General features: G+C 35.2%; 1 protein-coding gene across 2 annotated transcripts in view; it reads right to left on the bottom strand.

The window, feature by feature from the left end:
• The window catches only part of TBC1D12 (TBC1 domain family member 12), an 80,472-nt gene that overhangs the window by 47,483 nt on the left and 14,869 nt on the right, over window positions 1-18,120 (bottom strand). For both annotated transcript variants that reach the window (XM_046654727.1, XM_046654726.1), the window contains exon 2: window positions 5,727-5,850. In XM_046654727.1, coding sequence (XP_046510683.1) covers window positions 5,727-5,850 — 124 coding nt within the window. The remainder of the gene's footprint in view (window positions 1-5,726; window positions 5,851-18,120) is intronic.

Genomic DNA, 18,120 nt, shown 5'->3' with positions numbered 1-18,120 from the left:
TGTCCTTCAATTTCTAGGGAAGAAAAGGCTTATTAGACTTAGCAAATGTGAGGTCACACAGTGAGCTGGTGGCAGAATGTTATTCTACCATATTCTGATGCCTTGAGCTCTATAGCTAAAGGGATCTACCAGAAAAAAGGTAGACCAGAAGGGAAATATGAAAAAAGATCCGACTATGGGTTCAAAGAGAGAGTGGGAAGAGTCTTTGCATAGCTTCTTAAAGAAGTAAAATACAAGAACTGGGGAGAAGAAAGAATAGAATAGGAGCTTCTCTTCCAAAGACATTGTGGAAGCCAAAAGAGCCGATACATACACTGAGTCCACTTTGAGTTTCAGCAGACAGCAAACACACTGCCCTTAAAGGAGTTAGTGATAAACTCACATTAGTAAGTAAACTCTCACATCTGTATATGCTGTGAACAGTTTACACACAGGCAGAATAATGTCTCAGAAATGGAAGAAACTCCTCATGTAGACATCTATACCACCTCAGGACCATGTCTGCTCAAGATAAAGAGGTTCTCTTACACAATTTGATCCAAGAGCCAGGAAAACCATCACACTTAAAGTAGAGGGGGTTAAGCCGATTATGATGCTTTTACTGATTCTAAGTTTTATTGCAGAATCTTGAAGTAAGAGAGATAAAACCAGTCCACAAATCAAGCTTAACTGAAACCTTTGGGGGAAGCATTTTATTGCCCTCTGGCATATAAGACTGCCTTAGTAAACTCCATTTTAGCAAAGTCATTAGCACCATTTTGTTTGTTTAGTCTAATTTGAAGCCTAACAACATATACAAACCTGACATAAAGACAGAATGAATACAACTTTTAATATAACTTTGATACTCAAACTGTATTGATGGAATCAAATAACAGGTACTCAGAATATTTTCAAACTGCAACCTCTTTCCAAGTCTCTGTCTCTGATAACAGGAAAAGATTTTCCCTACAATCCTACTCTGTTCAATTTGTGAGAACTTGCTGTTTTTATTCTTTTAGTTTTCTTTAACTAATTTAAGCTTCTCTCATACTTCTCCCTTCTCCCAGAAGCACAAGCCCAGAGCTGTTATGAATTCCTTTCTCAACCTTCAAACCACACAAATTAATTTTGGTGAAATCAATTTATTCACACACATGAAGGACATAATAATTTATCATTAATTATATATATATAAAAAAGAACACATATGCAGCTAGAAAGTTAGTTATTCACTACCTTTTCAAGGTGACAATACATTAAGTAAATAAAGATGAAAATAAAACATGCTAACAATTTTAAGGTCTTCTCAAAGACAACTTCTAAACATAGTCCAAACCCTCCACAATTTAACAACAACGAAGAAAGTAGTTCCTTTTTTGCAGTACTCGGTCAAATTTTACACCAAAATTGTCTATATTTAAGTATAATTAAAGCCAATGAACTGCTTTAAAATGTTCTAATGCTACACACTAATAAAGTTAGTAACCAGAAAATTAAGCTCCAACACTTTCAAAATGTCATATATTCAAATCACTTGTTCACAAAGCACATGTATACTAGTCCTTTCCATAATGTTATCATTCCTGCAGTAAAAAATTTCAAAAGCAAAGGCTTAACTGAGGAGAGTGACCTATTCTACTTTTAGACAATTTGAAGTGCTCAGATTAAGAAATCAGTTAGTATCTTAAAACTTTTTTCCTTGCCTGTCAAAAGTTATGTGAAAATGATTCAACCACTCAACTAAAACTTCACTCAGAAAAAGGACATGAGTGCTGAAAAACCTGAAACATCATCTAAGTACTACAATCTCATTTTCTCATTAAAGATGCCAGTACAAAAATAGTGCCTAGCAAAAAAGATACTGAAATATTGTCAGTTTGACATAAATAGGGTATATTCAATCTAGTATGCAATCATGTTACAATTATACATAACATGGCTCATTTGTAATCATTCTCATTTGCAGTTTGGAGGTCATAAGACAAACTATGTAGCTGGATTCCAACTTCAGCCTATTAATTTAGAAAAACCAAAAACTTAGGTCAATTGAACTACAATATAACTGAAATACTATTTATAATTAATAGATGCAATTTTTAACATGGCTCACCAACTGGTTCAAAAGGCCACAAGCAAGAATTTCACACCTGCAAGAGAACACATGTGATAATCCTCATAAAATAATATTATGAATATTCATGTGATTTGGGGATTGTCAAATTAAATGCCAAACTTGAATCAGTTTGACTTTGCTATTATCTTAAAATGATTTTTATGTTTCTTTACTGTTAACATGGAAAGCACTAAATTGATCAGACCTTTAATAAAATTTACTGTAAGAATAAAATTTTTAAAAAATTTAACCTACAAATATCTTTCACTTATGAACTTCATATATCTCTGAAAAGCTATAGGTGTAAAACATGTAAAGTTAAATAGGGCAAATATATATAGAGAGAGAACGTGACATTTGCTCTTGAAATAAGTTATAGAAAAAATATATAACACCATATATGCAAAAATATACACATGTAAAAATAATTATATGTCTTCCACACAAAAAATGAATTTTAAAAGGCCTAAAAATGTGAAGACAAAGTGAAATGAGACATATCTTCCTCTGTTTTATATTTTATATAGAGAATATAATCATGTATTTGTGTAATTAACAAATAAGAAAAAAGTTTTTAAGTCAAACCTTACTTTATCATTAGTTTATAATCCTATCGATGTCTTTCAACTAAAAAAAAATTCTGGCCCAATAACATAATTATACTCATATTTAAAAGTATGGTAACTCCCTTTTCAGTATCTGCTTTAAAAAAATTAATTATCCTGAGCCAGCTCTGATTGCCTAGTGGTTAAAGTTCAGCATGCTCCACTTCAGCAGCCCAGGTTCAGTTCCCGGGTGCAGACTATTATCACTCATCTGTCAGCAGCCAGGCTGTGGCAGCAGGTCACATAGAAAACTAGAAAGACTGACAACTAGAATACACAACTATGTACTGGGTCTTTGGGGAGGGGGAAAAAAGAGGACATTTTAAAAAATACTAAGAATTATCCTATGAAATAATACTACTTCTCTAATCTAATAAATCTTACTTTTGCCACTCAAAGAGCTAGTGAGGCATCTTCAGAAAGTTCAAAGGAATTTATTTTTTCTTGGTATTTTTAGTGCTTTTTCAGGCAGTTTTACACTGGAATTACTAGCTACCTTCATTTTCTACAGCATTAATAACTTAAGATCCTACCCTAAAACATGACAGATATGTCCTAACATTCTTCACGGATTTACTGGTAGTATCTTCATTTTTGAGTTCAGATTCTAAACACATAACACATTTGAAAGGAGTACATGGTAAAGGATCTCAAATATGTTCTATATTTATAATGTTTTAAAGAGTTTAAAATCAGGGCTGTGAAAAAATATTTTCAAGCAGGAACAGACACACAAAGTTGTAAATTTACCGCTACTGATAAAAGAAAATCACGGCCACTTTGAAAATGACAATTGCAGGGAAGAAGACAGCAAAGTTAGACAAACAGGGAGTAGAGGACACACACAGAAGTACGGAAAGAGAAAGCAGAAAGGGAGAAGCAGAAACATGTTCTTTCACATGGTGAAAGAGATACATATTTTGAGGGTGGAAAAGGATCAGAGGAACAATGACTTCACTATACATCACACCTCCCAGAAAACAAACAGAACTATGAAAAAGGCACCAAAATACACACTAGTACCTACATACGACTGGAAAGCTCAAAAATTAAAAGAGGTAGCTGGGAGAAATCATCATGTGTAAAAGGCCAGAGAAGGGGCTGTGGAGGGCAGTAACTGCATTTCAACTCCGTTCCTTCTTCCCATATGAAAATAAGAGTCGTTCTTTTCCTGACCACTCATCAAATTTTCACACAGCATATATTAAAAAGAGAGAGAATGTGAGGCCTTGGCTTTCCAAAATTAAAATAGCAGATTACAGGCATACAGCATATCAGTAAACAAATAATTATCCAACCGGTAATTTATTTAGAGACCTATGGTAAGAAAATATCGCAGAATGTTAGTTTAAATAAAGATATAAAAGTGTGTGCACATGCATATTTAAGGTAAACTACCATAAAGTCAAGAATACAAACCTTCAATAGCAAGACCACTGTTTTGCCTCTAGAGGGCGAACTTGGTCTTCTGGAAAACTCTAGACAAGAGAAGTTACTTTCAGACTTTACGAAAAAAAAGTTAAAATTCAAGATGTTGAGATAGCAAAGATTCCCAAGCTTTCTTGGTTAACAGTGCCCTTAGTGTCTCAGTAGTTTTTTCATGGTCCCCTCTAAACCCACAGAAATATTAATCATTCTGTTAATAAGCAGTTATATCCAACAATTTAATAAGAATTTATGTCCTAACACTTAGTAGCCATTTGAAAAAATAACACACATAAATGAAAGAAAAAAAGTTATATTTTATTCTTAAATAACCACAACTAATTACTTTTGGGCGTGTATGTCTTGTGCACTGTACAATTCCACAAACCTCGAAATCAGATTGGAGACCATTACACTCATTTCCTGTTCCACATTGATTTTTGCACAGTATCTGATTTTTATCACAACATCCTCAGAAAAAACCAGATTCACAAAGATACAATGCTACAGAAAATAATATAGTGCCATTTAATGTTGAAATTGTGTACTATCTCAAGCTAACAGTCTGTACTGTATCTGACAGATGCAGGGTATCACTGAGTTCGTTAGCTGCCGCACATGGGGTGCCCGGGCACACAGCTGGGGAACCACAGCACTACAGTTTTAAGTCCCAGCAGCTAGATAAACTAGTCAATATTTTAATTACTTGTAAATAAAATTAATTATAACGTATTTTTAAAGACCTAAAAATTCTTTTATTACTGGGGAAACCAGTTTTTCTTTTGAGCAACAAAAGGAACACTATTAAATCCTCAAAGGAAGATATTTTTTCCAATTTGAATGACGATTATTGCCTTAATGTGATTAATTTTATAAATGTTGGTTGTGTTAAATCTGATAAACTACAACTGGGAAAGAGGGAAACAGGAAATTTATTATATATCTCCTTAGGAGCAACAGCTTCTCTGAACTTAAAAGTGCTGCAAACTGATTCAGTCTCATTGCTTTCCAGTATCATTGACTTCCTAGTGTGGAGGAGGCACAAGTTCAGAAGTCAAGCGAGATCTGAAAGTCATAAGAACTCAAGAATATGGATATTAAAACAGATATTAGAAGAATTGGCTCCTAAATTATTAGAAACAGATTATATACCCACCCATCTCACAAAGTCCTTGGTTTAGACAGAACGCTAGAAAAATGACCAAGGAAGGAGTCTAATCTTAAAATCTATTAAGTTTTTGCTTTTTACTGTTTTATCAGTTCACAACTACCTATATCCATAAAATAAGTGCCATTGGCAAATGCTACCAAGTTCACCTAGAAGTCAGAGTATGCGGTGAAAGTGGTTAGCTAAGCACAAAAAAAAAAGCTATCCAAGGAATAACTCGGAAAGAAAACCAAACCAGTGTTCTGTTTTCACAACCATAAAAGACAAGTGAAAATATGTCATGTTTAAAAAAAAAAGGTAAGGCTAGTACAAATATCTATAATCTCAAAAATTTATATGTAGAAAAATATGAATAAAAATGGAATATGGTTAATTATCAAGAAAAGAATATTTGAAAAGCTAAGACAAATCACATGGCTACATTAGTACTTACCTGCTGAATGATTTTGGAAGTTTTCTGCAGATTTTCTCTGGGAGGGACTTTACCAAATAATTTCCAACCAGGAGCACTATGGACAACTGATTTGAATTCCTTTGTCCTCTTTGAAAAAAGGTTTCTGAAACACAGAAAAGGTACATGAATTGTGTTTTTGGTAACCAGAGAACTATTTAACAATAATTTTTAAAGTATCTTTATTCCCAGGACAAATCAAAATATTTTTAAATGAAAATTATTTCTACTACTTAAACTACTATTAAACTAATAAGACTCAATTAAGACTATCTGGTTTATATAAAAATATTAGAAGAATCATCAACAGAGATATTAGAGAGAGAAACAAACTGGGAGAAAAATGAGCAGTAAACAAAATGTAAATATTTGCTTTGAATCAGCTACGAAGTGTACTAGAATTGACTATACATATACTTGAGAATAAAATCCAAGAACTGGACAACAAAAAAGTTACAGACAACTTATATAAAATGGGTAAAGGATTAAGTAATACAATCTTTTGGGAAAATACCATTTAACTATTTTCAGTAATAATTTGTTACTGTTTGTAATAAAACGGCATCTACTGACCCTCCACTGCTATAATTATGTATATGTAAATTGTTTTCCCTAGGACAAGTATGCACAAGAAATCTTATTGCAAAAGAATCAATATATCACCAAGGAAGAAAGTAAGTATCTCTCACTGAAAATCTAAGAAATTTGCACAAGGATCAAGGATTTTACATATTATCTCCACGCTCTTACCAACCAAATTAAGTATCTATTGCACACATAAGCAGGAATGATATTCAAAATATATATCCATCAGAACAGCATGACGAGGGCCCCATGGACGAATCAGAAAGGTATTGATGAATCCAAGTGAATATCAACCCTTCATGTAGGCTGCGATATAAATGATCGTTAAGAAAATTTTAAATTTGCACATACAGTTACAAACAGTTACAAATTATGTGACGTTCCAAATAACTCAGTTTGTCTACACTCTAAACATCATATAAACATATCTGTTCTTAAAAGTACATTATTGTGATGAGAAGGTTCGTTTTTAATGCATAACGTCAAGGCTATTCTTCAACTTTAGAAGGGTACCAATGCACTCTTACAAAAGAATGTGAGCTAATTAATAAAAAAGAAACATTCTCATTCCCTTGGGTGTGCAGTGGAAGTGAACTAATGACAATGTAGAGTAATTTCTACTTATGATACTCTGGAAGTTTCGTCTCAGAGACCCAATTCTCTACCTTATCAGAGCTCTAGGTTGGAGGTTTTCAGTAATGATTATACTGAGGACTGGAATATTCATAATGAACAATTTCAAGCTTCAAGGGGTAGTCTACTAATTTAAACAATATTTGGTATCTTGTGTGAAACTTAGCAATTTATTGCCTTGTAAATCCATATTCACCCTGCAATATATGCTCTGTGATAACAGACAGAATTCCTATGACCTTTTCTCCTTTAAAACAAACATGAAACTGTTAAGCTTTCTCAATAAAGAGCACTGAAAGGACATTGCAGGAGGAAGGGGCTCTCCTGTGGTTTCCAGCTGCTGCAGAGTGGGTCAGTGGTATGGGTGTAAGGACATCCAAGAACTCTGTTCAGTCAGGTGCCCAAAACATGAAGTCCCTTAGCAAACTTGCAGCCTTAGCAAACTCAGCCTCAAGATGGCTTTCCTGCAGCCTTCTTGAAATGGAAATGGCACCCCAAAAGGCTTCCTTGCAGCACTGATAGATACACCAATTCCCTCTGTAAGCTCCACATAGCTGACCCGTACTCCCTGGACAGTTCTCACCAAGTCGTGCTCCCCCTACAAGACCCTATGTGGCCTACCTATGCTGCAAAGGTTTGCCATCCAGCCATGTTAAACACAGGAGAAAATCTTTGTCATTATGGTTTATGCAAAAAATTCTTAAATATGACATCAAAAGCATGATCCATAAAAGGAAAAGTTGATAAACTGGGCTTAATCAAATTTAATACACTTGCACTTCAAAAGACATCAGTGCAAAATGGAGGAGTAGGAACATCTAGAGGTCAGTCCCCCCACAAAGGAAAAATTGAAAGAAGGATTGGAATCAACCATTTTAGAACTCTAGAACCTTATCAGACACTTATAACAATCGGGGGAGTGCATGAAGGGAGAGGCTGCTGATCTTTAGTAAGTGAATGGCATGTGTGAACCAATTACCATCCCCTATTCCTCAGCCCCTCCCTCCCATAGCAATGAGGACAGCAGCCTATGTTCCTGGAGTAGTTGACTGGTGCCAGGAGGGATAGGTGGGATCACATCCTTCTAAAATTTGGAGTTGTGCATTTTGGTTGGCAGTCGCATTGTTGGCAGTGCCCTGAGGGACCTGCAAAGGCACTTGTATCAGTTTCAGTCCTCTCTGCAGCAGTAGCTTCCAATGGTGGTATCTATCAGAATATTAAAAGAGATGGAACTGTTTTGTCCCTCTCTCTGAGCCAGACATTTAGGGAAATCTTTGCCAGGTCACCAGCTGACTGCAGAAATAACAGAACAGAAACTTGTGACTGCACAAAATTACATTGATCTAATCATTGACCAGAATCAGATCTTTAACTATAATCTTGTTTCAAATCTAAAAATCCATAAATTGCTTGTCTCCTCACAACAAAGTGTGAACAGGTAGTGCTTATAAGGAGAATAAAAATAGGATTTTATTCTCTATACTAGAAATGCAGAGTTTCATATACAATAAATTAAAGCAGAGTAACCATAAAATAGAAGAGCATAAGCATTTTTTGTCCAAATTCAATGAAGCACAGCTTCAAATAATGTGACCTGGCTGAGAATACAGACAGAGGAGCAGAATGAGAAGACTACAAGTTTAAGATGCAGTTATATCAAAGACAGTAACAACCACAGATCAGAAAATTCTCCATGGGCAGAGTTTTACAAGGAGCCTTCGGAGGTGGTTATGTCTCTATACCTTTAGGTACAATTAGATATTGTATTACTACCAAATATCTTCTTATATGAAAAACTAGAGGCTACACATACTAATCCTGTACATCATACCTTTATAAGTTACAAAACAGTACTCTTTATAAATCACAGCCAAAATGCCAAATATACATGAATCTTTGAGTAAAGACTTAATTTCTTATGCCACTAAGAAATTCTGGATTGTATTTTCAGGTTATCCTCTGCCCCAAAAAGTATTTATAATGTAGCTAAATGGTATAGAGCGGGGAAAGAGCCCCTTATTCATCTCCATCCGCGAGGTTGAATTTTGGTGACAAAAACTGCAGCCTAATAGCAGAGAGAATACAGTTTGTTCTGCTTTCCTTAAATGAGGCTGTTGCCTCTGCACTCCTCTGCTCCCCAGTCCCATAGGAAAGGCTTGCTGTGCTAGTGACTAGCTGGATATATTTAATTGAGGCAACGTATTAGGAGGCCGACTGCAGCCAAAAGTATGTCTTTGGATACAGATTTCATCAGTATTAAAGCTGATGTTTTGAGGTCCCATTTGTCTGTGTTCTATGTCTTTTTTTCTACTGATTCCAAACTCAGATGGGCTGATAAAGAGATGTCACTTACTACTTTCTCCCTAAATCCCAAGAGTCAAGTTATTATAAGTTGAAAAGTGTCTTATTGTTTCAGATAGACTGGAAATATTAAAAACTACGTGTTTTCCAGTTTAGGGAGTTTTTTTTAATTCTGTGACACATCTTGGCTGTATGTACAGAGAACAGGAAATGGTAGTGGCAATCCATCTTTCCCCCACTAAATTCATTCTCAACCCAGTCAACACTATGTTTACATACATAACTATCTACACACACACAGAGAAACAAACACACCATTTTCCATTCTCTCCACTAATTTGTGTCCACTCTTTTCAGCAAAAAAAGTTGAGAAAATCTGTTGCACCAGTTAAGAAATAGCACCAGTTGAGAAAAAGTAGTTCAATGTTTCTATATTGCTGAAAACATAAAGAAGAAAAAAGGCACACCAAGAAGAAACTTATGAGGGGATTAGAACAGAAAGAGTCAAAAAAAAAGCCCTAGCCTTCTATCTTAGTGGCTTTTACAATAAAGGTTGATGAGTGACTCTTGCTTATTAATACTTGTTAATATTTGCTTCACATATCTGTGTCTGTTTCATTTTTCCAAGATTTCTTCATTTCTTTTACCACACAAAGAGTTACATATAATGTAAGAGTCAGACCACTTGCCTACTACACCTTATTAACGGAAAACACTAACTAAAAAGAGGTAAAACTTATTTACACCATGTAAGTTCTCTGCTCATGATTTCTAAAGTAGCAAATCTCCAGTGCTTGGGTCTTTCAGACTTGGCAAACTCACTTATATATCTGAGACAAAACCATGTGAATTCCATGGTTTCTCAGACTGTGGAATTTGACACTATAGAAAACTGTGAATACCTAATCCTGAATCTTCTTACTGCCAATAATACTGTCAGCTCTAGCAAAAAAAAAAAATTCCACTGTTTTTGTGTAATATTTATGTCTATATGACTATTTCAACTTTTTAGATTCATTAGATAAATTCTAATCATCACTTAAATGGAGTTATACATTAAAAAGGGGTTAGAAAACTTTTGCAAACAGGAAAGAACCAACTTCAATCAAAAGAGTAACATCAGGTTAAAAACTTAGGAATTGTGACCTGATCTTCAAACTCTGTCTCAGTAGAAGTTGGACTGCTGAAGACACATCAACTTCCTGGACTTTGTACTTAAGTTTCCCCAAAGTATAATAGAAGCCAAAAAGAAAACATTACCTAGCGATCATGGAATGCCACAGCTGACTACATAACTAATTCAAAGAAGTATAAGTACTGTCTTTTTAAAATTCAGTTCTTTGGCTACGATTGAGTATTCTGGATTAAAGATCTGGCACAAATATTACATTCTTTCCAAACCTCAATCATTTTTCACTGGAAAAGGACTTTCAGCTGACTATATGTAAAAAAAATACTTTTTTTTGCCAGCTAAGTTAGGCTTTTTTTTAATTCCAAGAATTTTCTTTTTTAGGCTGTTTCTGAATCTTGCCTTTGCCATTATTACAAAGCCTAAAAAAAAAAAAAAATACAGAATTTTTTTTAATATACAGTGCTTAACTAACCTAATTATTTTCAGAGATCAGAACTATCAAAAAAGGACAGAATCCATATTATTTACTCTGTCAAAAAACAGAATTTCAAGGCTGAAAGTCAAGGTTATAATTTAAAAGAAAAAAAAAGGTATTTTAGAGTTTCCAGGGACCTTAGAGAGCAACCAGGTCAAAGGTTCTTCATGAAGAATCAATGAACCTACAAGAATGGGCTAGAGGAGGTCCATAAGCCTCCTCAAACTGTACACACAATTTGAAGTAAACGATGTACTAATGAAAATTTTTCCTGGGCAGTCGTCCACAGCTTTCATAGACTTCTCCAAGGATTTAATGTGCCACCTCACCACCCCCAAGAAAGGTTCATGAGCCATTTGGCAAGGTCACAACGCTAGGAAGTGTTTGAGCCAAGTCTCTCTCACAGTTCCTTTTCCTTCTAATCACACTTATTTGCTCACGCCCTCCACAGAACAATCAAGATTAAAAGCTTCAGCGGTATCCCTTATTCTCTTTCATCCTACACTGTCAAAACGCCTCTGATTTTCACTTGAGCAGTTCAAAAATATAAATTACTTTCTTTTTCCTCCTGTGTTCATGTTAGCAAATCACCTTATAGTACATCTTATTTCCTACAGTAAATAAGTTTCAGGCAATATCTTACTGATAGAGATCTCTTTATTTTGTTGCAGGGAGGGAACAAGATAGAATACAATTAAAGGGAAAAGAAAAAAGCAATTATAAAAATATTCTAGCTTTTGTACCACATCACCATGTACTAAACGATTCATGAAGAGAACCTCCACTGCTTTAAGCCAGTATAGTAAGTAAGGCATTCAGAGGGAAGACAGAAACCACGAGAAGAAGAAAAGAGGAAGGATATTGGGAAGAATTTTTAGGACAAGAACATGAGCAACAAGGAACAACATCAGCAAAATATGACAAAAATATTCCAACTGCCAAGAGGTAAGCTATATTTTAATCTAAGAGAAAGTTGGAAAAAAGGCAAGATAACAATTGATAACGATGAATAAAACTAACCATATCTGTGAATACCTTTCCAGTTATGCCTCTTGTATAAATAAAACAGAAACTATGTTAGCGTTCTTGTTTACAATAAAAGTAAAATATCTTCACATATATTTAATCTTCATAATGAGTACAGGGTTTCTTGTTGGGGTGATAAAAATGTTCTAAAACTGACTGTGGCGACTGCAGCACAACTCTGTGAACATACGAAAAACCACTACCCATACATCTACGGACAGCTTATTTTCAACAAGGGAGCTAAGAACATACAACGGAGAAAGGAAAGTCTCTTCAATAAATGGTGTTCGGAAAACTGGATAACCACATGCAAAAGAATGAAAGTAGACCATTATCTTACACCATACACAAAAATTAACTCAAAATGGATGAAAGACTTGAATGTAAGACCTGGAAGCATTAAACTCCTAGAAGAAAACACAGGCAGTACACTCCTCAACACCTGTCTTAGTAGCATATTTTCAAGTACCATGTCTGACCTGGCAAGGGAAACAAAAGAAAAAATGATCAAATGGGACTACATCAAACTAAAAAGCTTCTGCACAGCAAAGGAAACCATCAACAAAGTGAAAAGACAATCTAACAAATGGGAGAAGATATTGGCAAACCATATATCTGATAAGGGGTTAATATCCAAAATATACAAAAAACTCATACATCTCAACAACAAAAAAAATGAACAACCCAATTAAAAAATGGGCAAAAGATCTGAACAGACATTTCTCCAAAGAAGATATACAAATAGCCAACAGGCACATGAAAAGATGTTCAACATCATTACCTATCAGGAAAACGAAAATCCAAACTACAATGAGATATCACCTCACTCCCGTCAGAATGGCTATAATTAACAAGACAGGAAACAATAAGTGTTAGAGATGTAGAGAGAAGGCAACCCTCATACACTGCTGGTGGGAGTGCAAACTGGTGCAGGCACTATGGAAAACAGTATGGAGACTTCTGAAAAAATTAAGAATAGATCTACCATATGATCCAGCTATTCCACTGCTGGCTATTTATCCAAAGAACGTGAAAACACGAATGCATAAAGATACCTGCTCCCCTATGTTCACCGCAGCATTATTCACAATAACCAAGACTTCGAAGTAAGCTAGGTGTCCATTAAGAGACGAATGGATAAAGAAGATGTGGCATATATACACAACGGAATATCACTCAGCCATAAGAAATGATGAAATCCGGCCATTTGTGACAACATGGATGGACCTTGAGGGTATTGTGCTACATGAAATAACTCAGAGGGAGAAAGTCAAATATTGTATGATCTCACTCATAAGTAGAAGATAAAAACAATGACAAACAAATCATAGAAACAGAGATTGGACTGGTGGTCACCAGAGGGTAAGGGGGGAGGAAGAAGGGCGAAAGGGGTGATTAGGCATGAGTGTGGTGATGGATTGTAATTAGTCTTTAGGTGGTGAACATGATGTAATCTACACATAAATTGAAATATATAATGACATACACCTGAAATTTATATAATGTTATAAACCAACGTTACTGCAATAAAAAAATTAAAACCACTGAATTGTACAATTTAAATAGATGAGTTGTATGGTATGTGAATTATATCTCAATAAAGTTTTTTTAAGTGAAAAAAATCAAAAGTGACAATATGTAAAAAGAAAAACAAGACCAAGTGGGGTTTATCCTAGGAATGCAAGGCTCATTTAATATTTGAAAGTTAATCAATGTAATCCACCATACTTTACAGTCTAAAGAACAAAAACTACATGATCATATCAACTGACACATTTGACAATATCCTAAATCATTCTTGATAAAAAATACACAGAAAACTAGGAATAGAAAGGAAGTTCCTTAGCCTAGTTAAGGGCATCTACAAAAAAACCTGACACTAATTCCATACTTGACTGTGAAAGATCAAATGTTTTGAAGATTGGAAACAAGGTAAGGATGTCCACTCTCATCACTCTCATTCAAAATCATACTGAAAGTCCTAGCTTGTGCAATAAGGCGAGAAAAGTAAGTCTTACCAATTGGAAAGGAAAAAATAAAATTTTCCTTATTTGCAGACAACATTATTGTCTACATAAACAATCCTGTGGAATCCACATAAAAGCTCCTAGAACTAATACGTTTAGCAAGGTTACAGGATATAAGGCAAACAAAAGTCAATCATATTTCTCTATACCAGCAATGAATAATTGGAGACTGAAATTTTAAAAAATATATCATTTACAATAGCTCAAAAATATTAAATATTTAGATATAAATCTAACAAGACACGTGCAAGATGTGTATGCCGAAAGCTACAAAACTCTGAAGAAAATCCAAACAAACCCAAAAAAATGGAGACATATTGTGTTCAGGGAATAGAAAATTCACCATAGTCAAGATGTCAATTCTCCCCAACTTAGTTAACAAGGATTACCTGTAAATATAGACAAGCTGATTCTAAAATTGATATGGAAAGGCAAAGGAAGTAGAAGAGCCAAAATAGTTTTGAGAATTTATTTAGTCATTATCTTCTGCATTAGAATATGAGCTCTACAACATTACCACTGCATTAGACTGTGAGCTCTGTCTTCACCATTGTATCCCAAGTGCTGTGCTTGCACATATAAATGAAAGTCTGCTAATTTAGGGGACTACAGAGAAAAAGATTACTTCTAAAAAAAAAAGACCACTTCTGTTTTCAAACTTAGTAGTCTTAGTCCGTTCAGGCTGCTATAACAATACCATAGACTTGGTGGCTTATAAACAACAGAAACTTATTTCCTACAGTTCTGGAGGCTACAAAGTCTAAAACCAAAGAGCTGGCAGATTCAGTGTCTGGTGAGAGCCCACTTCCTGTTCAGAGACCACCATCTTTTCTCGGTGTCCTCCGAATGGTGGAAAGAGGAGAGAGAGCTCTCTGGGGTCTCTTTTATAAGGGCATTAATTCCATTCATACAGCTCCACCCTCATGACCTCATAATTACTTCCCAAAGGCTCCACCTCCAAATACTATCAAACTGTGGATTAGGTTTCAACATAGGAATTTGGTGTGGGGGGAGAAACAGTCAACCTATAGCATTAATCTAACGGAGGAGTGCAATCTGGTGAGCCATTATTTCTATGAACCTTTCTCCTCTATAAGCCATTTCTTCTATGAATCCTTCTGATACTTTTAACTTTCTACCTTACATACTGATCTGAATGCTACTTTTAAACTATAAATGAGAACAGGATTTGTGTGACATGCACAATGCTCTGCGTATAAGGTATTTAAAACACTCAGTAAATATTTTACTTTTTTAAACTAACATAGAATAAAAATCGGCTGTTTTTCTTTTGGTGTACAGTCTCTAAGTCTTACCACATGTACAGATTTGTATAACTACCACCACAACTGAGGTATAGAACAGTTCCATCACGCCAAAAGACTCCATCATATTACCTCTTTTTGGTCACTCCTCCTCTAACCCCTGTAAAACACTGAAATGAGCCTGAAAATGGACTTCCAAAGCAGATTACATGCCAAAGTAGTAAATCCTGCTTCCTCCCATCTCATGCTCCCTCACATCATAGCATTTCAATTTATGTTTGCAATGTGATCATCACTGACTTCACCAGAAAGGGCTTCTTCTAAGAAGCTCCTTCTTTTCCTGGAATATAGTCGGTGCTAAGATCTGCTTGCTGAATGAACAAGAGAGGATTCAGACAAACAGAAATTAGAGAGAGGAGGAGAATGACAGATAACTCACTCTGGCTAGAATAAACTACAAAGTACAAGCAGGAAAGAACAGAGCATTACATTTCCTTGCCCCCAAACCCTCAATAGTCCTTAGCATCTATGGAAAAGTTTTAACTCTTTATTCTAGCATTAAAGGCTCTTCACAATTTGGACCCAAATTATCTTTCCAACATTATTTCCTACTACTCTTTCTACAACTAGAAGAAATATATGTCTTTAGCATACCTGCAACCCACTCCCAGTTCTTTGACAGTGCCCTTTTCCCAACCCCTACTGAAGCAGTAGACCAAAGTGACCATATTGGTATCTTATGGTCTTGCTCTTCAGTCAGCACTGATTAGATTGGACTGCTGAAAAAACAGAGACAAATTCATTCACTGGCTGAGACAATCAGGTTCCCAGGATTTTTAAATAGGAGATTGAAGACTGAGTCAGTCAAAGGATGGTAGATGCTTGAACTGATAAATTGTGTAGAGTTGAGATAGTTATACAGGGCTTTTGCAGGTGGAAACCAAGCATTGAACAATGAAGAGACAGAAAAGAGATGAGAAAAACAAAGCATCTCTTGAAAGGCAGAGAAACCATTATTCCAGGCACTCTGTAGCCCAGGTATATTTTATATTTTATCTTCAAAATGTCCACAAGATACACCTACAATAAACACTCCTTCATTTAAGGTAGCTTAAGTGGGCTTCTGTTCCTTAAAATTACATGAACCCTAACATATCAGCCAAACACAATATTCTTTTTCACACATTCTAGACTTTCCTGCCTCTATGCTCTGGTTAACTATATACGCATCTTATTTCCTTTATTGATGTACAAACTAAGTTGGTTATACGTACCTGGAACTATAATGCACCAAATTTAGAAGATTTTTACTTTTGTGCATCAAATGACACTATCAAGAAAGTATAAAGACAATTCATAGAATAGGAGAAAATATTTCCAAATCATGCATCTGATAAGGGTCTAGTATCCAAAATATATAAAGAACTCATATCACTCAACAACAAAAATACAAACAGGCCAATTAAAAATGGGCAAAGAAACTGAATAAACATTTCTCCAAAGAAGATATACAAGCACATTAAAAGATGTTCATCATCATTAGTCATTAGGGAAATTCAAATCAAAACCACAATGAAATACTACTCCATATCCACTAGGATGGCTACAACTGAAAAAAAAAAAAAAAGGAAAATAGTAAGTATTGGAGAGGATGTGGAGAAACTGGAACCTTCATACACTGCTGGTGGGAATGCAAAATGGTGCAGTTGCTGCAGAAAACAGCTGGCAGTTCCTCAATAAGTTAAACATAGAATTCTTATATAACGCAACAACTCCACTCCTAAGCATAATACCCAAAAAAACTGAAAAGAGGTGTTCAAACAAAAACTTGTAAACAAATGTTCATGGTAGCACTATTCATAACACCTAAAAGATAGAAATAACCCAAATGTCCATCAACGAATAAGTGAATAAATAAAATGTGGTATATCAATACAATGGAATATTATTCAGCCATCAAAAGTAATGAAGTACAAATACATGCTACAACATGGATGAACCTTGAAAACCTTATGCTAAGTGAAAGAAGCCAGACACAAAAGGCCATGTATCGTATGACTTCACTCATATGAAATAACCAGAATAGGGAAACCCACAAAGACAGGACACAGATTAGTGGCTCCTAGGGGCTTGAGGGAGGGGGAGTGACCGCTAATGAGTATGGAATTTCCTTTTGGAGTGATGAAATGTTCTGGATTTAGACAATGGTGATGACTATTCAACACTGTGAATGTATTAAATGATACTAATGGCAAATTTTATATGTATTGTACCATAACAAAAAAATTTTACCAAGTTTCTAAAACTGAGCTTCCAATTATGAGTTTTTAAAACATGGTCACCAGTTTAATTAACAGACTACATCCATATCTTTAAGTAGGAATAACTATGCCAGGCCAAAAGCCTTATCTAAACCACACATTTTTGTAAAATAAGAACTATTTCAAGGAAATTCACTTTTTTTTCTGGCTCTATTTGGTATTAAATATATTAAGTAGAAAACTAAATTCCATTGGTTAAGTCTTTATAAACAAAATACAAAAATGATTGTTTGGGGCCGGCCCAGTGATACAGCAGTTAAGTGTGCACATTCCGCTTCAGCAGCCTGGAGTTCACCAGTTTGGATCCCTGGTGCGGACATGGCACCACTTGGCAAAGCCATGCTGTGGTGGGTGCCCCACATACAAGGTGGAGGAAGATGGGCACGGATGTTGGCTCAGGGCCAGTCTTCCTCAGCAAAAGGAGGAGGATTGGCGGCAGATGTTAGCTCAGGGCTGTTCTTCCTCAAAAAAAAAAAATGATTGTTCACATCGAAAATTGTTTATTCTATATGAGCTGTTTCTAAGTTTTATCAAATCTAAAATGCAGGTAAATAGTTAAAATTATTAAAAACTCTGGTGATGGTAAAGAAGTGTCATTTAGTATGGATTCA

This window comes from Equus quagga, chromosome 2, assembly GCF_021613505.1.
Source record: "Equus quagga isolate Etosha38 chromosome 2, UCLA_HA_Equagga_1.0, whole genome shotgun sequence".
NCBI classification, from domain to species: Eukaryota; Metazoa; Chordata; class Mammalia; order Perissodactyla; family Equidae; genus Equus; species Equus quagga.
This window is presented reverse-complemented; position numbering and strand designations above follow the sequence as displayed.